The sequence below is a fragment of the Muntiacus reevesi genome, chromosome 10 (assembly GCF_963930625.1).
Source record: "Muntiacus reevesi chromosome 10, mMunRee1.1, whole genome shotgun sequence".
Lineage (NCBI taxonomy): Eukaryota > Metazoa > Chordata > Mammalia > Artiodactyla > Cervidae > Muntiacus > Muntiacus reevesi.
The window spans coordinates 40,611,572-40,636,668 of record NC_089258.1 but is presented as its reverse complement, the minus strand read 5'-3'; the positions used below and the strand labels follow the sequence as shown (position 1 = coordinate 40,636,668).

Here is a 25,097-nt window from a genome sequence, read left to right as displayed (position 1 = left end):
CTCTGAACAGGTATTTCAAACTTTAGAGAAGAGTGACCTGGGCTGTGGAGCAGGCGGTGGCCGAGACAATGCAGAAGTATTCTACCTAGCTGGACTCACTTTCCTCACCAACGCAAATGCAGATAACACCCAAGAAAATGGTAAAACACACAGCTTTTTGTTTATTCTTCAAACTGATTACTGACATTTACGTGAACAATTTGCCTCCCAGACTTTGTTGTTGTCCCTCCTCCAGAATAATTCACTACACTGATCCTACGGCAACATGACTAGGTAACTCCTCTGTATAAAAGGTGTCATTAGCCTTCAACATTAAGTCCAAATTCTTTTCTGTAATACTCCAGGCCCTCCGTGATCTTCTCCCCGGCTCTTTGCAGCTGTTTCTCCTCCCGCTCTGCGTGACCCTATGTTTATGCCGTAGAGAACCAGGTGTAGTTGTGGACGGCACTAGCCTATTTTACATCTTTGACTTCTCCTTATTAGGACTGCTTTCCCTTTTATTAACCGGCAGAAGCTAGTGGAAGGATCATCTCCTCTAGGCAACCTCTTCCTCATATAAAATTGATCATTTCCTCTCCTTTAACCGGGGACTCCTACAGGGACTAGATCTATTTATGAGTGATTTAATAGAAGTGCATCACTGTAGAGTCTTAAACTTCGTGACCCGTCTTGTTTCAGTCACTGCACTGGGAACTCTTTAAGGGCAAGGACCACATCTTAATTGTTTTCTTTCTGCGGCTTTAAAACTGTTCATAATTACACTTGATACTATCATTTATAATAATATAAGCACAGGAAATAATTAAAATAGCATACCTAACAAAAACTTGGCTCACTCCTAAGTGCTTAGGTATTTCTCTGTAATCAGTGGATCAAAAAGGTTATAGGGTCTAAAACCAAACTCAGATCAAACAAGTCAAATTGTGTAACAACAGATTGTGAGCCCCTCCAAAAACAAGTCACACTGAGAAGTGTAATGTGCAGAGCTTGGTCAAAAGCAGGTTCTCAATATTTGTTGAATGAATTACGTGAATGTCTTTAAAAAAATAATTTCATGGAATTTTGTGGTTTTTGAGATTTTATCTCCTTTCCCCCTCCTTTTTTTCTTTATCTTTTTAAAACAGATGAACCTTGTAAGGAAATTCTCAGGCCAAAGAGAATGCTGCAAAAGAAGATAGAGGAAGAAGGTACTATAAAAGTTTCATGTGATTGTCAAAAGTTTATGATCATGTAATTCAAAAGCTGGAGAAAACTAAACATCATCTAATTTCTCCTCGTTCAGATGAATGGGTGAAAAGGAAGCTATATACAGACATCTAGCTCATCTCCCTTGGAAAGATTCATCTAAACAGATCCAATAGTTCATTTGCCATTACCTTAATCTAAGGGAAATAAGTCTTTGTTATTTCTATCTCTAAAATATAAAAGATTAACTTTTATTTGTTACAAATATTTCCTCTCTGCAAACTTCATCTAGTGACTAAAATTACATTCTTCCATTTTATTCTAACAAAATCCATGGTTTAATTAACTTCGAGATATACCTAGATGTCTTTCTCTTCTTGCATACATTAAATACTTAAGAATAAGTTGGATTATTGGGAGGAATAAGCCCAATAGAAATTATTTTTAAGTATTATTTAAACAGAGATATGCTAATTGGCAATGATACAATAGAAAGAACATTGAACTAGGAGTCAGTGACCTGAACTCAACTGAGAAGGATGTTTATAGTAATACAATAATGCTTTGCATTTATATGAGTCATTTTAATTCTGGCTTTCATTCTGAGTTTTAAGGATATCAGAAGAGAGATATTGGTTCATCCAAGTATTTATGATGTAGGATGATGCCACTGGTGAAGGTGTACAAACTGCAAGAAATGTTTGAAAAAAATAGGATGTTTAGCTTGAAGAAGAACATACTTGCATAGTGATAACTATCTTCAAATATTTTGCAGACTTTTCAGATTAACTTATTTTATTCAAAAGCCAGTACTTAGGTTAGTTGCAGAAGGCCCATAAACATTTAATGCGAATCATAAGGGACAATGGATTACTTTATGAGGCCACTCTTCCCATTCCTATGGTAGTTCCAAAAGGAGGCTTGGCTGTCCACCAGCCGTGACTATTGTGGGTCAGGGGTCCTGTGGCAGCAGAAACCTGGTATCCCTCTAGAGCCCTTCTAAGCATGAGATGCTTTGACTCTATGAATAATCAAGGGCATTTGAATTATGATCATTTCAGCTGCTAAATACAAACACATAATGGTGAAGAAATGTTGTTATGATGGAGCCCATCGGAATGATGATGAAAACTGTGAGCAGCGGGCCGCTCGGATTACAATAGGCCCAAGATGTGTCAAAGCTTTCAAGGACTGTTGTGCCATTGCAAGCCAGTTCCGGGCTGAAGAGTCTCACAAAAATATCCAACTAGGAAGGCTGCGTAAGTTTGACATTTTCTGTTGGAAAATATGGAAAATTTGATGTAACTTTTTGCTGCCAAAAAAGGTGGTTTTCATGCTTTATTTAAAATGGAAAGTAGAAAAGATAACTTATAAATGCTCTTAGGAAAAAAAATTGTTGTCACTTTTGGGAATCAGAAGAGGTAAGCATAGTATAGAGCAGAATGCTCTAGTCCGTAGTCAAGACCCAGGCAAGTCTAAAACTGACTCATTCTATAAACGTGAGTGATTTTTCATCCTCTCTGAGCCTCACTCTCCTCGTTTTTAAAGCAAGAAACTTGGGCCAGATGATACCTAATATGCCTTTGAGTTCTAAAATTTCATGATTCTGTGATATTACAACCATTAAAATCCTGTTTGTACCTATACTGACCAAATATAGCAAAAGATTTCAAAGTGTAGCGTAAAGTTAAACGTACTTACGTAAAACCTGAAATCTTATTTCAATTGAAACCACCATGTACATTTTCAGAATTAACAGGTTTTCAGAACTTTTAGGACTTTCAATTCATTCATATACAGTCAAAACAAACAAAAACAGAATGATAGATCCTGTTTGATTGTTTTGCTTAACAGTATGTCTTAAATGTTATCATTCCAAGTGGATATAATTCTGCAGAAATAGATTCCTGTGGCCGTTTGTTGAAGCCAAGTCATTAGATATATTTAGGCTGTTTTCAGATTTTTGCTTATTACATGCAGTGTTTTTTATGAGTAATCTAGTACATGTCCATTTCTCATGGTCCAGTTTTTCAACTCTAATCATTGGGTTGGCATCAGTTGCCTGGAATTCAGCCTCTCCAGTTCCCTCTTCTCTGTTCCTTGTTCTAGACAGCTTAGCTTCCCAAATATCATGCCTGGTGTTGCAACTCTGCCAGGGTCTGTATGGGTTTCTCTCCATGCTCTGAAGCCTGTAAACTGCCTCCAGACAGTAAATCTGGATAATTTTGGGGTTTACCTAATCTGACTCCCTTCCCTGAGGGATCACTGATCTGGCTCACTTATGCTCTAATATCTGAAAGCAAGCTATTGTGTCTGGTTTTCTAGTTTTTTTAAGGGAGAGAAGTAACTCTAGTCCCTATCAGAACATCTTGGACATAAGCAGACATTCTGCTCATTTTATTAAAGGAACTATAAATAAAAGTCTGTGGTAAAGCAAAGAATCACATTAACTTCCCTATTTTATAAAATAATAACAATTATTGCAATTTTTAAAATGTAAATAACTTTTTAAAAATTTACTTATTTATTTATATGGCTGCATTGGGTCTTAGTTGTAGCATACGGGATCTAGTTCCCTGACCAGGGGTCAAACCCAGGTCCCCTGAATTGGGAGCTCAGAGGTATAGCCACTGGACCACTAGAAAAATCCCTACAATAGATAGGGATAGACTTTATAGACTAATTAGTATTTTGTATAATTTTCAGAACATGAAACATTTAGCAATTTAGAAAAAAGTTATTAAATAAATTTTTATGCTGCATTCATTTTGTCAGTGCTACTAGTGGAGAAATCCTAAGGCCTTTATTGTTCTATTTTGAAATTGCTAAACAAAATGTTTCATTGACCTTTCAGAAAATGCTTAAGCTATTGATTAATGCCTACATTTAAAAATTCAGCCCTAGGTAGAATTTTTGTTGTTTTTCCATAATCATATATACTTTCCCCCCCAGATATAAAGTCTCTTTTACCAGTAACCAAACCAGAAATAAGAAGCTATTTTCCAGAAAGCTGGTTATGGGAAGTTCATCATGTCCCCAAAAGGTATTATATTTCTTTGACATTCCTCTGAAAAATTTGGGAAAATATGAACAAAAATCTGGAAGCCACCCATTTCCCAACAGTTTATTTAGGAGTTAAAATCATACCACCACTGGGTCAAATTTTATTTTACTTTTTTTTTTTTAACATGTGATTTGCTCTGAGAATTAGTTCCATGGCAAGATCAACTCTTGGGGAAAAGGGTGCTATTCCATCCAACTTCATTCCATTTCAGTGAGTCTTTGCTGGTCACAACTGTGTGCTTTATGCTGCATCACACAGCTGTTTTCATCCTGAAATACCTGTCACTGCAAGGCAAACATCGATTAATAGGGAGAAAGGTTCTTTTCTTGTTAAAGTCTTTATTCAACACACGTTTATGGAGTGCCTACTCTGTACCAGGCACTGAAGACAGTGCTACTTCCCTGCATGTCACCCTTCCTCAGGTTGGCCAAGAGTGGGGATGGACAGGATCTCAAAGCACAGACTTTCCAAGGAGCAGTCAAGGCAGTGAGTTCAGGGCCTGGCATCCGACTTCTTCTGGGTCCCCTGTTCTCTACCCCTGTCCCACCCGATTCCTCCTCCACGGTGCTGTCCGCTTCATCTGACATTGCCCCTTGGCTTGCATTTCCCTTCATAAGCCTTTCTACCACGATTCCCCCACCTAATGATTGAACGTGTTACCCCTTCAACGAACCCTGTTACACATATCATGCAGTATATATAACAAGGTCCTATTTACCCAACTGTCTATCACATTAAAATGTAAATACATCCAGAGCAAGGACTAAATTCAGACCAGTTTTATATCCAATCCCTGGCATAGAGTCCAGCTTGCAGAGGCACTAAAACAAATGTGTTGAATCAGTGCACACTACCTCTGAACTTTTTTTGTTTTATTGGTACAATTTATTTGCTGAACATAGACTGTGAACTGCTTGAGAGCAGAACTGTATCAATGAGTGCTGTATACTCAGTATTTAGTGGTGCTATGCTTGACACGAAGTTGGTGCACAATAGTTGTTTGTTGAATGAGTACAAGCTTGATCTTCATCAGAAATTTTTAGTTATGTCAACTTTGTTATGAGCAGTTTTAAGATACATTAGTATTTTGCTTCCCTATTTTAGAACACACTATACAATAAACAGTCCATGGGGTCACAAGAGAGTCAGACACGACTTAGCAACTAAACAACATGATAAACATAATTTTTCCTTTGAACTGTATGTTTTGAGTTTGCAGTGTTTCAAAGGTAACCTTCCGAATGTGAATTCTCATCATACCAGTAAAATATGTAAAAATATGGAACGAGTATAAGAGTTACTGGATATATTTTTCTTGCTTGATTTCTCCTTAATACCTGATGTGATTATTTTTCTTTCTCCTAAAGTAGTATGAGACAAAAATTCTTCACGTCAATTTTGGTTAGTAAATGTCCCATTGTATTTGAATATCGACATTTTAACTTTCAGAAACCAACTGCAGTTTGTGCTACCTGATTCTCTAACTACCTGGGAAATTCAAGGTGTTGGAATTTCAAATAGTGGTAAGCAAATTGAAGTTATATATTTACGTAAGGAGTGATTTGATTTGGTAAAATGCGGGGTTTTTTAAATTACTGTCTTTTTAGTTTATCCAGAACTTAAGTGGTGTCATTTATTAAAGTCTATTTATAATGTATTACAAAGAGACTTAGATAAGCTCACATCTTGGACTGTATCAGTTTCCTCTTTTGTTCTTCTATTAGTCGTCATTTTATAAACACTGATGTGAAGCCCCCATTTTTCTTGTTTTATTCTCAGTGACTAGAAGATTGAGTAGAGTTAGAGACAAACACATGATTTCTCTCCTGGACCAGCCCCCTTTGTGGTGATTTAGTGCAGATACTTTACAAGTAACTTCAGGCCTGGCTTGTTTGTTTGCTTGCTATTTTGTGTTCTTATAAATCTTGGCTTCCACAACCAAAATTTTATGCCTGTTAAATGGAACCTATAATGAGTATCTAAAAAAGAGATTTGGTGCTTTAGTTAGTAATCATTCTCACTCCTTAAATAGAATTAAATATTTTTTGGACAAACGCAGTTTTCTGTTAATACCAGTAATTATTGAACAAAGATCAATGATATAAGAATAGACCTTAAACTTTCTCACCACAAGAAAAACATTGTGTAGTATGTATGGTGGTGAATGTTAACTAGACTTATTGTGGTGATCATTTACAATGTATACAAATATCAAATCACTATGTTGTACATCTGAAACTACTATAATGTTATATACCAATTATAGCTCAGTTTTAAAAAATCAGTGCATAGAAAATTCAAGGAAAATTCCATAGGGGTAATAGGGCAGAGGAAAAACATGATCTAGCATTCATTTTTCCTTGAAGCAAAGCAAATCTGAGACATTTTAGTACTAATAAAGTTTTATGGGAATTCCCTAATTTGCTTCAACTTTGCTTTTACTTGGGCTGAAGGTATATGTGTTGCTAATACTCTGAAAGCAAAGGTGTTCAAAAGCGTCTTCCTGGAAATGAATATACCATATTCTGTTGTACGAGGGGAACAGATCCAGCTGAGTGGAACTGTTTACAACTATAGAACATCTGGAATTCAGGTAAGTAAATATTTATAGTATGTTCAAATAAATGGGAAAAAATGAAGATGTCCTTAATCTTCTGATAATTCTATTAATGGAATTACCATGTACACAAAATATAAAAACTCAGTGAAGGGAAGAAGAAAGTTAAATTACTCATACAACTCCCATTAATGAAGAACACGAGTCCTTAAGATAACCGGCATGCTGTGGAGGCTCACGTTTGGTTCATCCGTCACCCTGGACTTTGAGTTTCCTGGTTTTGCCTCTAACAGCCCTTTCCTGTCCTCTTTCGGCCATCCACACTCTTCACTTTGCACATCTTGCCTTCCCCTTGGAAAACTTTATTCCAAACATCTCACCTATGGACCACAACCTCCTACCTGTCCTTCTGACTCATGAACCTTGATACTTTGTAGCTACAGTTCTACAGCAACAGCATTGCTGAAACTTCCAACTCACTGAGGTCACTACTTTTTTACTTCATTAGCCCTCTCATGCTAAAGCCTTCACTTCACTCCTCATTCAGGTTAAAATTCATAAGCCATTGTTGTAATCTCACTGATTAAAAAGACGCCAGCTCCCTTGATCTTCTTTTGCTCTGGGTACACCCTGTGAAAACTCCAGCCTTGGTCAGATCCACCATTTGTCTTCTTTTGCCAACACATTTCTAAACAGAATTACGCACTAGGCTGACTGATTTCACTTGAAAAATAACAGTCACAAGATCTTATACAGGAACTCAATGCAGTCTGAAAATCTGACTCTATTAAAAAAAAAAAGCTGTGATTTCATTCTTAGACATAAGTATTCCAGTGGTCTCCAAAAATTTTGCTTATACCTCCCTAAATTTTTTTGGAATAAAATGTACCCCATTGGCACATTTTTAAACTGGTGTCTAAAATTTTTCATCATAAATTCAAAGAATATGCAAATCTATAACTTTGGAAACACTTAAGTATTGATATTTTAAAAATAAAACTGTTATATCAAACTTTTATAGAGCAGAACCTAAATACCATAACAATCCATTTAAAAATACCCAAATAAGCTCATTAACAACAGATTGTATACCATTCCTTTTATCTGTGAACTTATATTTCCATTCAACTCCCCTAAAGTTATATGTTTTAAGCTTGAATGTTTTCTCTCAATTAATCATAATCTGATACAACAAAAATATGTACATACACTGAAATTGAATTATTTTAAGTTTTTTGATTATAAGATTCTAAGTGTCAAGTAATTGCTTGCCGATTTAGTTAAAAATGTATTAAGGTTTTGATAGGTATTATCCTGAATTTGGGCTTCCCAAGTGCTGCTAGAGGTAAAGAACTTGCCTGCCAGTGCAGGAGACTTAAGAGACTCAGGTTCGATCTCTGAGTTAGAAAGATCCCCTGGAGGAGGACATGGCAACCCACTCCAGTATTCTTGTCTGGAGCATCCCATGGAGAGAGGAGCCTGGCCAGCTACCATCCACAGGGTCACAAAGAGTTGGACACAACTGAAACGACTTAGCAGGCACATCCTGAATTTAGAAATTACTGTAAGAGAAACTGATGCCAGGAAAGACCCTGATGCTGGGAAAGATGGAAGGCAGGAGGAGAAGGGGATGGCAGAGGATGAGATGGTTGGATGGCATCACCAACTTGATGGACATGAGTTTGAGCAAGCTCCGAGAGTTGGTGATGGACAGGGAAGCCTGGCCTGCTGTGGTTCATTGGGTCACAAAGAATCAGACATGACTGAGTGACTGAACTGACTGTAAGGGAGACTGACCTGCTTACAACATTGAGTCTCTTACATCTCTTCATTCGTTTGCTTCATGTGCTAGGTCAGGGGTCAGCAATCTATGGCCTGTGGGCCAAAACTGGCCTGCTCCCTCCTCTATGGCGGATAAGCAAAGAATGTTTTTCACATCTCTAAAAGTTTGGGGGGAGGGGACGGTGGGAGGTAAAAGAAGAATATTTCATGGCACATCAGAATTACCTGAAACTCAAATTTCAGTGTCCATGAATAAAGTACTCGTCTGTGTGTATTATCCACAGCAGAGTTTAGAAGCTGTGTCATAGACATATGTGGTACTTTCATTGCACTGCGCTACTGCTCAAAGAACAGCGTGAACTGCAATGACATAATTACAACTAGACAGTATTTTAAGCGTCACGCGTCTCATGGTATTGCCATATTTTATTTCATTTTAAATTGTCAGTGCATTCGTCATCACATCAAAACAAGAAACAAGAACATCCATGATATCTTGGATTAATTACTGGTTAATCACCTTTCTACTTGTGTGCAGATCACACTTCCCTATTTTTTTACATCTAGTAACTTCGCATTGACCCTTGGGCTTTTTTCAGTTCAGTTCAGTCGAGTCGCTCAGTCGTGTCTGACTCTTTGCGACCCCATGAACTGCAGCACGTCAGGCCTCCCTGTCCATCACCAACTCCCGGAGTCTACTCAAACTCATGTCCATTGAGTCGGTGATGCCATCCAACCATCTCATCCGCTGTCGTTCCCTTGTCCTCCTGCCTTCAATCTTTCCCAGCCTCAGGGTCTTTTCCAATGAATCAGCTCTTCGCATCAGGTGGCCAAAGTATTGGAGTTTCAGCTTCAGCATCAGTCCTTCAAGTGAACACTCAGGACTGATCTCCTTTAGGATGGATTGGTTGGATCTCCTTGCAGTCCAAGGGACTCTCAAGAGTCTTCTCCAACACCACAATTCAAAAGCAACAATTCTTCGGCACTCAGGTTTCTTTATAGTCCAACGCTCACATCCATACATGACCAGTGGAAAAACCATAATTTTGACTAGATGGACCTTTGTTGGTAAAGTAATGTCTCTACTTTTTAATATGCTGTCTAGGTTGGTCATAGCTTTTCTTCCAAGGACTAAGTGTCTTTTAATTTCATGGCTGCAGTCACCATCTGCAGTGATTGTGGAGCCCAAGAAAATAAAGTCTCTCACTGTTTCCATTGTTTCCCCATCTATTTGCCATGAGGTGATGGGACCGGATGCCATGACCTTAGTTTTCTGAATGTTGAGTTTGAAGCCAACATTTTCTCTTTCTCACTTTCATCAAGAGGCTCTTTAGGTTCTTCTTCACTTTCTGCCATAAGGGTGGTGTCATCTGTGTTTCTGAGGTTACTGATATTTCTCCCAGCATTCTTGATTCCATCTTGTGCTTCATCCAGTCCAGCATTTCTCATGATGTACAATGCATATAAGTTAAATAAGCAGGGTGACAAGAAAAATCCTTGACATACTTCTTTCCTGATTTGGAACCAGTCTGTTGTTTCATGTCCAGTTCTAACTGTTGACTCTTGACCTGCAGGCAGATTTCTAAGGAGGCAGGTCAGGTGGTCTGGTGTTCCCATCTCTCTAAGAATTTTCCAGAGTTTGTTGTGATCCACACAGTCAAAGTCTTTGGCATAGTCAATAAAGCAGAAGTAGATGTTTTTCTGGAACTCTCTTGCTTTTTTGATGATCCAACAGATGTTGGCAATTTGATCTCTGGTTCCTCTGCCTTTTCTAAATCCAGCTTGAACATTTGGAAGTTCACGGTTTATGTACTGTTGAAGAACAGTATTCCAGCTTGGAGAATTTTGAGCATTACTTTGCTAGCATGCGAGATAAGTGCAGTTGTATGGTAGTTTGAGCATTCTTTGTCATTGCCGTTCTTTGGGACTGGAATGAAAACTGACATTTTCCAGTCCTGTGGCCACTGCTGAGTTTTCCAAATTTGCTGGCGTTTTGAGTGCAGCACTTTCATAGCATCATCTTTTAGGATTTGAAATAGCTCAACTAAAATTCCATCACCTCCACTAGCTTTGTTCATAATGATGCTTCCTAAGGCCCACTTGACTTCGCATTCCAGGATGTCTGGCTCTAGAGGAATGATCATACTATCATGGTTATCTGGGTCATGAAAATCTTTTTTGTATAGTTCTTCTGTGTATTCTTGCCACCTCTTCTTAATACCTTCTGCTTCTGTTAGGTCCATACCATTTCTGTCCTTTATTGTGCCCATCTTTGCATGAAATGTTCCCTTGGTATCTCTAATTTTCTTGAAGAGATCTCTAGTCTTTCCCATTCTGTTGTTTTCCTCTATTTCTTTGCACTGATCACTGAGGAAGTCTTTCTTATCTTTCCTTGCTATTCTTGGGAACTCTGCCTTCAAATGGGAATATCTTTTCTTTTCTCCTTTGCCTTTAGCCCTCAGGTTAAAACTAAAAAACCAGGACCCTTACCCAATGTCCTTCCTTTCTTCTGAGGGTCACCTTCTCTTCCAATCTGTAGTGACTTCAGATAGTTTTTTTTTTAAATACATGTTTTGTCTAGAGTTTATAATTTTATTTTCAGAATAGTTATTTAGTAGGAACTACTTGGCTGTTTCCGAAAGCAGAACCACTGCCAAAGTTTTTGTTTTCTGTTTTTGATAATTTGTATTGGTTTCAGAAGTTCTTTTCTTATCTCATTTACTAAGAGTTTTTATAATGAATTCATGTTGAATCATCAAATGTCTCTGCTTACCTATTCTTGCCTACGCTACCCATGATCTCCTGAGGGAGTCATTGGCTCCAGGTGACCCTAAAGTCTTCTTTTAACTCCTGCCTCAGACACCCTGGCTGTTGTGATTCCCAGGAAGGTAGTTAAGAGGAAAAACGAACTTGCCGTTTTTGAGAAATTCCTCAAAATTAGTTGTTGAATGTTGGTACTCCTTCTTGTTTACCTGCTTGATTTATTCTGGATCATATAGATTTATTTTGGGGGGATAGATCTGTCAGTTCATTAGATTTTGGAGAGGAGATGGAAAATGTTCACTATTTGAGCCAGAAGTCAGTAGGTACCATTATTCTCCCCGTTACAAAGTTGAAGAAGTGGAGGGTCACGCTATGTGCTCTTGTTACACATAGCGTGTAACAAGTGCAGAGTCAAGGTTTGAACTTAGATCTTCCTGGAGCCACAGTCTGGCTGTATAATGGGATACAAATGGGAAGTTAATGGGAAGCAAGATTGGAAAAGCTAGTGGGAACATATGAGTCAGGGCCTGGAATGCCAGGAGATAGAGTTTCCAGTCTTTCCTAAAACCACTTATTGAACACCGAAGGCCGAGCCGTAAGATACAAAGGTGAATAAGACACGCAGCGCACCTGAGCCTGGGTTCCCACTGTCTAAATTATAAACATGTTAAGAGATGGTGTAACAAGTGCTATCCTGAGAACATGAACAGAGAACTTCAGTGGCGTTATGCTCGATTTAGCAGGTAACAGTCTAAGGAAGATAAGACGTTTCTGAGCCAGTGCTGAGCTTTCTGGACATCGTGGCACGTTGCTGAATGCGTGCATGCTCAGTCATGCCCGACTTTTTGTGATCTTATGGATGTAATCCACCAAGCAGCAACTGCTGTGCATGTTTTAGAAAATCTGAAATGAACTTTCTCTACCGCCTTAGAATATGAGGGATTATCTGACAGGTACCAGGGAGAATCTGTGTCCTGACGAACATAGTCAGGGCGTGCTTTCATGATCATCAAGTGTTTTGAAAGCACTGTTCACTGGTGGCGTTTCAGTTCTGTGTTAAAATGCACCCTGTGGAGGGCATCTGTTCGTCGGGAAGCCCGGGCATCGACTCTCAGGGGAGAAGATCCTCCAGGTGTGTGCCCCAGAGAGTCGAGGGCTCCTCCAGCCACCTGGTGACCTTCACCGTGCTTCCTCTGGAAACCGGCCTCCACAACATCAGCTTCTCACTGGAGACTTCGGTTGGAAATGAAATCTTAGTGAAAACACTACGAGTGGTGGTAAGAAAAATATGCTTTTTAAAAATTATTCCATAAATACCTTTTTCTTTCTGGAAAAAAAAAGTTATCAGCAACTCATGTTTAAGTGATTCAGAAAGAGACAGAAAAAATGATAACATAAACATAATAAAATGTTAACATGTGGGGAAATCTGGGTGGAGGTTATCTCAGATATTTTTGGACTGCTGTTATAACTTCTAAGTCTGAAATTATGTTTTTAAAATTTAAATAAAACAATGATACTTGCTGACTGTAGAAAGCATGAAATACCAATAAACTACAGAGAAGAAAATTAAAATCACCAATAACTCCTACAACCAGAAATATCAAATTTTAACATTTTGGTATTTAGTTTTTTGAAATATTTTTCCCCCAATGCTTTTGGAAAATGTTTTGAAATCTGTGCCAGACATTATGCTAAATACTGGAGCTGCAGCAATAACTAAGATAGGACTTAGGAACTTATAGATTCAAATTTATAGTCAAGAAAATTTTCCATTTTGTAAATGAGTAAACAGGTTAAAAAAGGGGAAGAAAACTATCATTTCTTAAATTCTATCATTCTTAAATGCTATTAACTCACATGTTTTCATGTTATTCTTGACAAGAATTTTAACGACACAACTGGGCCTTCCTAGGTCTTCATTCTCTGAGTTCTGTTTTCAGCTGTGAAATTCACTTCAGTGAGCATACATTGACCTGTTTTGTGCAAGGCATGTTCTGTGTTCTATGCATCTCTGCATGATGTTCCATGCCCAGATTCTGGAGCCACGCTGCCTGAGCTTGAATCCCAACTCCCCTACTTCCTAGCAGTGTGACATCGGATAAGTTTCCTGATCTCTCTGGTTGTCAATTTCCTCATATGTCATGTGAGAGTAATAACAGTACTTATTTCATAGAGTAATTTTGAGGTTAGATGAGCTAATACATACAGAGCACTTAGATCAGTTACCTGACGCATATAATAACTTCTGTTTCAGTGTTTGCTCTGATTATCATGCACATAGCCAGAAAATCTAGTTCCTGGATGTATGCATATAAGTATTAAAGCACATTTTGCCTTCTCCAAAAATCAATAAATAAAAAAAATTTTTAATTGGAAAAGTAGTCACATGGACCCAAACATTCAAGTCATATAAATTTAGTTATGTTCTTAACTGGATGTTTTTTGCCTTTATTTTAGCCAGAAGGTGTCAAGAGGGAAAGTTATGCTGGTGTCACTCTGGATCCACAGGGTATCTATGGTAGGCAAAATGATTGTATTTTACATGCTGTCATTTGCTCAAGAGAGATGTGTAACCTGAAACATTATTTTTAAAACTGTTAATTGTCTAGAATTGGAAACACCCACTTCTTGGTTTACTGTCACTTTTGACAGCATGTGTTGCAGTCTGGATGGGTTTAGAACAAAGAGAGACCCCATTAGTTGTGTTTTTGTTTTGTTTTTGGCCACACTTTGCTGGGTTTGGAGATATTATTTCCCCGACTAGGGATCAAACCCAGGCAGTGAGAGTACCGACCCTCAACCACTGGACTGCCCGGGAATTCCCAAAATAACCCCATTAGTTTTAAATGCAAAACTGCGAAATAGTAACAGTAGCCTGACTTCCCTTATATATCAGTCATTTTATCCTTCACAGTGATATTTTCTCATAGAACCATCAATCTAAAGAACACCTAAGAAAAAGTCATTTACATTCTTAAATTTAACATGCTTATTTGAAAACATAGTAATGCTGATTACTTAACCAAGCCATTCCTCGTTGTTCCTGCTTCCTTGCTTTTCCTCCAACTAAGATATTCTAAATGAAAGTTAGAATTGTGCAAGCATTTGAGCACTTCATCAAGGCCTAAATACACAGGTATTTATGAAATTTAGAATGTTCTCAGTTAACAGTTCTTTTCACCAAAAAAGACAGACTGCTGTAGTTCTTAATAAGTGGTTAAAATTTGCCTATGATTGCATTGTATCATTTTTCTTTTCTTTCAGGGATACAACAATAGGACAAAAAAAAAGTTTGTTTTTTTTTTATTTTGATAAATCAAGACCACTATACTTAGAGCGATATTTCCTCTGGCAAAGCAAAGAATTAATATTTACATTTCAAATCAGCCCAAACTGAATAGGGATGACTTCATGCAAACTTCTCTAATTTTATCTCCACACAAATTTCCTTCCACCCTGTGGAGGATCTATGGGGAGAGTTGTTGAGGGGGGTGGGTGGCAGTGCGGTCAGGAGTGGATTTTTCTGCACACCAGCCTCCTCTGGAAGAATGGAAGGTTGGAGGGGTTCTCTGAGGCCAGATCGCCAGGGACCTGTTGCCTTAGGGCCGTGCCCCGAACACTCTGAGGTTCCGGCCTCATGCAGTCATGCCACACCTCAGAGCCACTGCTTCCCTCGTCTTCTTTTTCTCTTCACCCTTAAGCCTGCCATGCTCACATTACGGCAAACAGCTTTCCAATCAGCCCTGCCTTACGCATCCTGGGTATGAACCTGAGGACCACAAGATGGCAGTGATCTTTTATCTGGGAACAGATCTCTCCATCAAACATCTTGGTTAAAAAAAAGAATCCGTACCTCTTCCCTATCTCGTCCTGTGACTTTTTTCCCTTGTTATTTTAGGCATCTTAGATTCAGGCAGCTTTGTTACTTTCCAGAGTGCTAAAAAGGGTAAAGGTGACTATCAGTTCTTCCCAGTTTATTTCAAAGATTTTATTAAACACTTCTAATCTGTATATATTGGACTTGCTATACAAGTATGATACTTTATGGGCTTCCCTGGTGGCTCAGCAGTGAAGAATTCACCTGCGATACGGAGATGCAGGGGACACGAGTTCATTCCCTGGGTTGGGGAGATCCCCGGGAGGAGACCAGGGCAACCTGCTCCAGAGTTCTTGCCTGGAGAATCCCAGGGACAGAGGAGCCTGGTGGGCTACAGTCCGTGGGGTCGCACAGACCCAACTAAAGACAGCTCGACTAAGGTGACCGAGCTCACATGCACACGTGATACGTTATAGAGGTTTTTTTTTAAAGGCTAAGAAAAGTTTGGAAAAGTAAACAGACTATAATGGTAGAGGAAATCTGAGGGAAATCCCAATGAGAGAGAATGAGGTATCGAAACAAATTGTAGAGTAGTAGTGATTAAAATTATGCGACATCAGCTTAAACAGAGACTGAACACAGAAACTCACACCACGAGGCTAGCCTAGCCATTGGTTCCTGCTTTCTCTGCCTGACGAGCTCTCCCCCCAGTTCTCATCTTGGACGCAAAGAGTTTAGCTCTTCAACCCCCTCAAGTCCCAGCACATTGTCATCGTTGGTCTGCACAGGGCCCTGCCACGTCTTATTTTCGCTTCTCATTCCTGACCCCTGCAACCATCTCTCTTTCTTCAGATTCCCCCACTCTGTTATGCTTGGTGTATGTCTTTGCGTAGGGAAGCAAGGCTACTTTGTGTGTGTGGTTTTTTCCAACATGTAAAAGGTGTTGTGCTGTAGATCCTGTCCTAGTTAAGTTTTTTAACTCAGTACTTTGTTTTAAACCAGTATTTCTGTTGCTGTGTATACATTTGATTCACTGCTTCTTACACAGCATTTCAGAGTATATTCTGTTACCAAACTCAAGTTTAGCTGCTTGCAGCTCAAAAGGCAATATTTGGAGAGGCAAATGTCAACAGAAAGAAATGATGTTTTAATCAGAAAATCCGGCAATCTGGCAATCTGGCAAGAAAGTATACTCACGTCTGAAGACCAACTCCAAAGATTCTGCTCAGCTGTGACAGTGTTTTGGGCTTCATAGATGGCTCAGTGGTAAAGAATCCGCCTGCAATGCAGGAGATGCAAGTTCGATCCCTGGGATTGGAAAACTCCCTGGAGAAGGAAATGGCAACCCACTCCAGTATTCTTTCCTGGAAAATCTCATGGACAGAGGCGCCTGGTGGGCCTCAGTCCACAGAGTCTCAAAAGGGTCAGAGTCAGACACAACTTACCTGCTAAACAACGGCAGTTTTTAAAGGAGAAGGGGGCAGTGTGTCAGTGAATCACGGAGGCAGGAGGTTCAGTTCTGCTTCTTTCTCCATTGTGTGCAGACTGGCTGACTCTTTCTTGAGATGTTATCTTGCCCACGTCATTTGCCTACAGGATTTCTAAGACGGCTGTTAGATGTAGAAACCTAGTCATTCTTTTTTTTAAAAAAAATTTTGTTTCATATTGAAGTATAATTCATTAGCAATATTGTGTTAGTTCCAAGTGTACGGCAAAGGGATTCAGTGACACATATATATGTATCCTTTTCAAATTATTTTTCCATTTAGGTTATTACAGAATATTGAGTGGAGTTCCCTGTAGAGCTGGTCATTCTCTAAACTGCTTAATTCTTCATTCTTGCTTCTTTTTATCCACAGCTTAGGCAAGAATCAATAGGTTAGGCAAGGCATGGTGTGCATTTAGGAGAGCACAAATTAGGAGTTAGGTTAAGCTGCCTAGTGATCTCATTCCTATACTTGTTGATAGGTTCCTTTAAAGTTCCTTTAAAGTTCGCCCAGAAATGGGCAAATGGGAAAGGGGCATAAGTCAGTTCATTTGCTCAGTCATGTCCGACTCTTCGTGACCCCATGAACTGCAGCACGCCAGGCCTCCCTGTCCATCACCAACTCCTGGAGTTTACCCAAACCCATGTCCATTGAGTCAGTGATGCCATCCAACCATCTCATCCTCTGTAGTCCTCTTCTCCTCCTGCCCCCAATCCCTCCCAGCATCAGGGTCTTTTCAAATGAGTCAGCTCTTCGCACCAGGTGGCCAAAGTATTGGAGTTTCAGCTTCGACATCAGTCCTTCCAATGAACACCCAGGACTGATCTCCTTTAGGATGGACTGGTTGGATCTCCTTGCAGTCCAAGGGACTCTCAAGAGTCTTCTCCAACACCACAGTTCAAAAGCATCAATTCTTTGGCACTCAGCTTTCTTTATAAACTGTTGTCAATTCCCTATTGTCAAATATCATTCCATTTCTATGGGATCAGGGGTGAAGTTTCAAGTTCTGTAATTTCACCATGCAGACACAGAGCACCATATTCTCAGAATGAAATATGTCAACACGAGTCTGTAGCACCTTTGATGACAATCTTAGTTGCCTGCTTATGTATATGGGCAGAGCAAGCTACAGTTATTTTGATGCCCACAAGATACAGTTTATTATGAGCAATAATGTTAATCCCATTCTCTTGAAGCCAGTTCTTGGAATTGTGCTAGCCAGGCATGCAAGACTGCTCAAGATGGAGCAGCTTAGGTCAGGGCTACAATCGGTCATCACACAGTTTTTTCCCTCTGGTCCTAGTTACAGTATCTGTAAAACAGTTCAGGAACATGCCTCAGACACTCCGTCTGTGACCATTGTCTTTTTTTTTTTTTTTTTGTGACCATTGTCTTAATCATCAACTGCTTTTTTGTACTTAGTTGGGGGCGGGGGGGTGGAGTGGGTAGGGTGGGGCCTGCAGGATTCTGCTGGGTTCAGCAGTGAGGCAGTGAACATCCTTTTTCACCTCCCTTCACAGATCTGCGTGAGCATTTATCTGGTCTGTTTCTCAGAGCTGAACTGCTGGGTCAAAGGGCATATGCATATTGAATATCCTTCTGTCACACAGCTCCTCAGAATGGCTCTACTAGTCACACCTCCGCTAGCACTGCATGAGGATTCTCTCATTCCACATCCTCATCAATATTTGGTATTACTCACCTCTAACATGTGCCATTTTTGAGGGGTATAAAGAGGTATCTCATTACTGTTTTATCTATAATTCTTCTGAATACGATGATATCTAAACAGCTATTCAAATGCTTGCTGGCTGTTTGGGCTTCCCTTCTGTGAATTGCCTGTTCCTATCTTTTGCATTTTCTCTATTTTCCACTTGGGTTTTCCTGTCTATTTCTTGTTGGTTTTTGTCTCCAGTGTACTTCTTTGAGCAGTAATGAACTTTAGCGGGTTTTGAACAGGAATCCTTTATTCTGATATAGTCAGATTCATTATAGTTTCACTTTACAATTATATATCTTAGTTCACAAAAACATTGTTGTATATTTTGTCCCCTTGGTTTTACAGGTTTAACTTTTACATGCTTTAATCTCTCTGGAATCTGCCTTTATATGTGATGCCTTGATAGGTCTTTTTTATGATCTCTGACAGGGGTAAAATTGACTTCCCTTATATTTAGCTTTCTCTTCTGTACCTTTTCCATTTGGTAGAAGAGTTGCTAATGAGAATTGAAATAGTCAAGGGCAGAGATCAATGGGAAAAAATGCTGGAGAATCAAATTCAGATAATCTCACACAGCCCACTGTCGTAAGTACTGTAAGAGGCGCACACACTCTTCGCCAGGCTCTTTGTTCTCATTATTTTCATCTTCACAAAAGCCCTTTGAGGAAAATGCTATCATTTCTGCTTAACTGATGAGCAATCCAAGGCATAGAAATGTTCTGTCTTGCCCACCATCGCATTCTGGAGTAAGCTCTTTCTGAACCCCGAGCTCCTTCAACCAGGATGAAACACTCTCAGACGCCTTCACTCGGTTTTACTTTCACATTGTATCCTTGGCATTTATCAAAGGTTGAAACTTACCCGAAGAACATTCCTGTTCTTGTCTCCTTTGCCAGGTAGTTTGATTATTAAATTGTAAAATGTCACTTAATTTTTTTTTAGCATCTGCCATGTGCCAGGGACTAAGTGCTTGAGACTATAGCATTCAAGATGTTTCCTGCCCTCAAAGAGCTCTCTTAGCAGGACAATGGGAGGTGAAGCCTCTTTGCAGCGACTACTATGGACTCTGCAGTAAAACCTCCTGAGTTCAGATGCAGCTTCATCTGTACTAGCTCTGTGACCTTGAGCAATTTGCTTTCTAAGCCTCATTTTCTCATCTACAAAATTAAAATAATAATAGGCCCAGTACACAGGGTTGTTGTGAGGATCCGTTATGATAATGTATACAAAGAGCTGAGTGGTGTGCTTGGTATTCTGTCAGTAGAATGATAAATACCATCATTTTTATCAGATAAGCCAATGATTGCAGTAGAAAATGCTCTGATATAGGCATGCTTAAACTTGGGGGCTTCCTTGGTGGCTCAGACAGTAGAGAATCTACCTGCAAATCCCAGGAGACTGGGATTTGCTCCCTGGTTTGGGAAGATCCCCTGGAGAAAGGAATGGCTACCCACTCCAATATTCTTTCTTTTTTTTTAATTTATTATTTTTTTGAAGGATAATTGCTTTACAGAATTTCGTTGTTTTCTGTCAAACCTCAACATGAATCAGCCATAGGTATTGCCTGGGAAATCCCACGGACAGAGGAGCCTGGAGGGCTACGGTCCATAGGGTCGCAAAGGGTCAGACACAACAGAAGCGACTAAAAAAGAAAATTGTGCAGAGAGAAAAAGTGTCTAAGTTAGATGGAGAGGAAAAGGTGGAGAGGATTTCAGGGCATGCTTCCCAATGGAGTTAATCTTCACATTTCCTTGACTAAGGATTATATGTTAAGTTATTTTTAGATATCAGTTCTGAGAACAATTTTCTCTCTTTGGACAAAATGGCATGCTCCCTCTTACTGGTGAATAAGATTTACATAACCTATTTATTTCCTATCCTGTAATGACCAGGAAGTTTGAAGTCAACTTTAATGCTTTACTTAATGAGATTATGTAAGCCTAGAGTTTGATAAAAATCTTTGATTATTTTGAACTTCCCTTTAAAATTTTAAAACTGTGATTATAAAACAGTCTTTTTCTTTCCAGGCACCATTAGTAGGCGAAAGGAGTTCCCATACAGGATACCATTAAATATGGTCCCCAAAACAAAAGTTAAAAGAACTGTGAGTATAAAAGGTAAATTAACCAGTGCCATTTTTATTTCTTATTTCACTGTGTGTTTCAAACAAAAGTCAAGTATTCTCATGATTTCCCCATTTCTCCTCTTCTCACCTCAGTTGTGTAGGCAATGGGGGACTCCGGGAGTGCCCTATTCCTGCTCTCCCCTCCACTTCCCAGGCACACTTTCAGCCCTCTTCTTCAGGGGCTTGATTTCATGGAGAGTCATGCTCCCATGGTGTAGGGTGGGGGCTGTCACTGGCCCAAAGCCTTCTCTAACATGAGAGTGCAGCTGCGTCCGGATTTAAAGGACTTTCTATGATCCAAGTGGGCAGACTCAGTCCAGAAACAGTTGCATGCCCTGCAAATGGCCCCAGGAAAGCAGCTCTGGGGCCATTTGTAGAACTGGTGTCTTTAGTGGGCTTTATCCCTGGCCTCCAGCCTTTAAAAATTCAAGGACTTATCATCACAATAATAGAATGTCCTGACTACATTTTATCTCAGATAAAAGCGTGGAGTCACAGGATGTTAGTGCTGGAAATGACCTTCCTAAGCATGCCCCTCTCTGCTGTTGGATGTGTAAGAGAGTGGTTTTCCCAGGTCTCACGATGAGATGTAGACAGCCCTCATAGCACTCACAGTGTTCACAGTTCAGACTCTTGGCTTTGCATTGGAGAAGTGGTTGATTCATAGGGCTTACAATACCTAAAGCTATCACAGTGAACGGCAACTAATTTGCCTTTTCCAGTATGCTATAATCCACACACTGTATTACAACATCTTACTTCCATGTTACGGTGGTTTGTTTATGCCTGGTGTTTCTTTAAATACAACTTCCTAATCAGATTTTTTTTCCTCTCCCCAGTTCTGAGAAGAAATTCAACTGCTTAGATTAAAAAGTAAAGAATAAGGATGGTTGCTCTTATCTCCATTGAAAATATACTGTTACTCAGAAGTTGATAAAAACTGAGTGTATTTACTTTGATTTTTTTGTTTGTATGCTTGTTTGTTTGTTTCAGGCCTGCTTATAGGCGAGATCATGTCTGCAGTTCTGAGTCAGGAAGGCATTGATATTCTTACCCACCTCCCCAAAGGGAATGCAGAGGCAGAACTGATGAGCGTCGCCCCAGTATTCTATGTTTATCACTACCTGGAAGCAGGAAATAATTGGAACATCTTTTCTACGAACTCATTAACTCAAAAACAGAACCTGAAAACAAAATTAAAAGAAGGTAAAAGAAAATCTGTTTCACATATTGTACATTAAAATCGTGTGTTTTTTTAAGCTAAAAGTTTGATTAAACTAATATTTAAGTTATGAATTACACAAAACCTTAGTTGTAAAAACATTTCAGCCAAAAAAAAAAAGTCACGAGGTGGACTCTATTACACAAATAAATACTGTTTGCTGGAGCGTTTTGGCTTAACTTGCTGAAACGCCTGGGTGAGAGACAAGACACCTGCCTTCCAAACTCTGCAGAGCACTTCCTTCCCTCTTGAATGAGCGCAGAATGTTCTACTCGATAATTCCCAGTTCAAGCGACTCTTATACTTCCTCCGAGAAGTTCAGTGTTGGCCCCAGAGCACATGTTTGCTGTCCAACACCAAAGGAAGTTTACCTTTCCCAGGGGCTAATAATGCACTGAGTAGAGATGGGGGTCACTGAAGTACTGTGTTCTTTTCCTGATGCCTCTTAGGGATGGTGAGCATCATGTCCTTCAGAAATGCTGACTATTCTTACAGCATGTGGAAGGGTGGAAGTGCTAGTACTTGGTAAGTAGAAGGTTTTGACTTGTATTTTCACATAGTAGTGAACTAAAGAATAACAACTTTAATGGACGCTCCGTCCAGCGGCTCAGGCTGAAAAGCCTAGTCACCTTTCACTTGCAAGCCTCATCTGATCTAGCAAATACTTTGGCTGCACCTTCAAAATATATCCTGACTGCTGTTGTGTTGTTTAGTCACTAGTTCCCGTCAGACTCTTTGTGACCCCATGGACTGCAGCCCGCCAGGCCCCTCTGTCCATGGGACTTCCCAGGCAAGAACACTGGAGCGGGTTGCCATGTCCTTCTCCAGGGGATCTTTCTGAATCAGGGACTGAACCCGTGTCTCCTGCACTGGCCGGTGGATTCTTTACCCCAGAGCCACCAGGGAAGCCCTGAACTTGACGACTCCTCACCAACACCAACATGCCACCCGGGTGGCGTGGATTCTCACCCCTGACGTGGAATATGACCCCAGCCCCCCTGGCCTTTCAGCCCCAACCCTGTGTCCCCTTCGCCTGTACTCAGCACAGCAGACAGAGTGAACCTGTTAGACCATGAGTTTGGTCACATCACTCAAAATGGTTCACAAGCATCCCATCTTACCCGGGGTAAAAACCAGACTTCTTACTGTCATCTGCAAGACCCGACATGATGTAGCGGCACCTCACCTCTCTGACCACGTCCCCCGCTACTCTCTCACTCCACCCGAGCCCCACTGGCCTTCCTGCTGCTCCTTGAACATGCTGACCATGCTTCCACCTGAGAGCCTTTGCACCGACTGTCCACTGTCCCCTCTCTTCTGGGGAACACTCTCCCCCAGGTGTCAGCAAGGCGGGCTCCCTCCTCTCCCTCAAGCCTTTACCAAAAGTCACCTTCTCAGTGAGGGCTCTAGTAATCATTCTATCTAAAGTTACACCCCATTCCAGTACCTCATTCCTTCTCCACAGCTTTACTTTTTCCTATTCTCCTAAAAATTTATCCCTGACAGTCTCCTTATCTCAGTTATTGTCTGTCTGGTCGCTAGAATGTAAGCTCCACACGGGCAGTTTCAAGTATTCCTAGTGCCTGGTATTGTAGGTGCTGAGTAAGTACTTATTCAGTGAGGCATGATACCTTCCAAAATCCTGATGATTTGAGGGAAAGACGGTCTCAGTTAATAAATCTGTATTGTTTTTGTTGTTGCTGTTCAATCGCTAAGTCGTGTCCAACTCTTTGAGACCCTATGAACTGCAGCACTCCAGGCTTCTCTGCCCTTCACTATCTCCTAGAATTTGCTGAAATTCATGTCCACCGAGTTGGCGACGCTATCTAATTACCTCATCCTCTGTGGCCCCCTTCTCGTTTTGTCTTCAGTCTTTCCCAGCAACAGGGTCTTTTCCAGTCAGTTGGATCTTCAACATCAGGTGGCCAAAATATTGGAGTTTCAGCTTCAGGATCAGTTCTTCCAGTGAATATTCAGGGTTGATATCCTTTAGGATTGACTGGTTTGATAACCTTGCAGTCCAAGATCTATTTTCAGAAAATACTGCCGTGCTATGACAAAATATTTACTAAAAACACGCAACAGGTGCTTTGTAGTTGCTCCTATATGAAACACTTTAACGGGTTTACAATCTAGAATGACTGTCTGTTAGATTACGGCCTTTAACTATTGAAAGTTCCCAGGGTTTCATTCTTGACCCTCATTTTCTAGACTTGTGCAATCTCACATTTGCCCATGATGTTCATAGCTCCTATGCAGACGATGTTCTCACCAACGTCTCAAGGCCTGGCTTCTTTCGTGAGCTCCAGACCCACATTTCCAGGGGGCCTAGAAGCCAAAAGCCCTTCAGACACACTCCCTGCCAGATCCATTCTTCTGTTCCCCCGTTCTCTTCATCGGTGCACAGTGATACTCTGGGCTTTGTCCCCCGCTGACCAAGTGTGACTCCTCCCTCTCCTTCTGGCTGTGGAGCCAATCAGTCACAAAGTTTCACAGATTGTACGTTAGAGGTGGGTCTGACCCTGTGCGAGCGACACATTTCGGATTCGGAGTGTGGCGACCAGAGGAGAGCACCCAGGAGGCAGGGAGTGGGGGTTGATGCAGACTGGAGACCAGCGCGTCAGGAGCCGGAGACGGGAGTGCCTGGAGAACAGAAATCCCACAAGCAGATGCAGCAGGCTCTCAGGAAACCCCTAGAGCCTCTCAAGATTTGGGGCAAGACTGAGTGCTTGGTGTTCAGTCAGAAACACACAAACACTTGGACACAACCACCCTAGGCCCAACCAACTCCGTGAGTTCCTAGAAAGACATATACATATATATATGTGAAAACGGCCAGCACCTGAATACCCCCCAGAATTTTTTTAGAAATACAGGGAAGATTAAAAAAATTAAAGAGAATAATATTCACTTTAAAAAGAAGAAGGAAAGCAGAATTTTACAGTACGGGAGAGAGTCAAGCCGTCTGAGTCTCGAGGGTTTCTGGCCCCGGCGCTGCTGAGTGAAGGGATCAGAGAGGAGGAGAGGAGGCGTAAGAGGCGCTTGGGGTCATGGGGCAGATCCCCTTGGACAGTCTTTGCGGGACATGAGTAGAGACTGAGCTTGTTGGTTTATTTTTGGCTGCGCCCAGTCATTGTGTCTGCGAGCCGGCTCTGTCGAGCCGCGGGGAGCAAGACCAGCTCTCCAGTGGAGGTGCAGGCTTTCCCACTGGCGGCGCCTCTCCTGCTGCAGAGCTCGGGCCCTCGGGCACGTGACTCAGTCACTGTGGCTCAAGGCTCAGCAGCCCCGAGGAATGTGGGACCTTCCGGGGCCAGGAGTCAAACTTGAGTCCCCTGCAACGGCAGGTGGATTCTTAACCACTGGACCACCAGA

General features: G+C 40.7%; 1 protein-coding gene across 2 annotated transcripts in view; it reads left to right on the top strand.

The window, feature by feature from the left end:
* The window catches only part of C5 (complement C5), an 85,806-nt gene that overhangs the window by 32,041 nt on the left and 28,668 nt on the right, over positions 1 to 25,097 (top strand). For both annotated transcript variants that reach the window (XM_065947138.1, XM_065947137.1), the window contains exons 15-25: positions 11 to 140; positions 1,125 to 1,187; positions 2,247 to 2,444; positions 4,138 to 4,228; positions 5,699 to 5,772; positions 6,703 to 6,842; positions 12,401 to 12,628; positions 13,812 to 13,872; positions 20,406 to 20,495; positions 21,497 to 21,709; positions 22,175 to 22,250. In XM_065947138.1, coding sequence (XP_065803210.1) covers positions 11 to 140; positions 1,125 to 1,187; positions 2,247 to 2,444; positions 4,138 to 4,228; positions 5,699 to 5,772; positions 6,703 to 6,842; positions 12,401 to 12,628; positions 13,812 to 13,872; positions 20,406 to 20,495; positions 21,497 to 21,709; positions 22,175 to 22,250 — 1,364 coding nt within the window. The remainder of the gene's footprint in view (positions 1 to 10; positions 141 to 1,124; positions 1,188 to 2,246; positions 2,445 to 4,137; positions 4,229 to 5,698; positions 5,773 to 6,702; positions 6,843 to 12,400; positions 12,629 to 13,811; positions 13,873 to 20,405; positions 20,496 to 21,496; positions 21,710 to 22,174; positions 22,251 to 25,097) is intronic.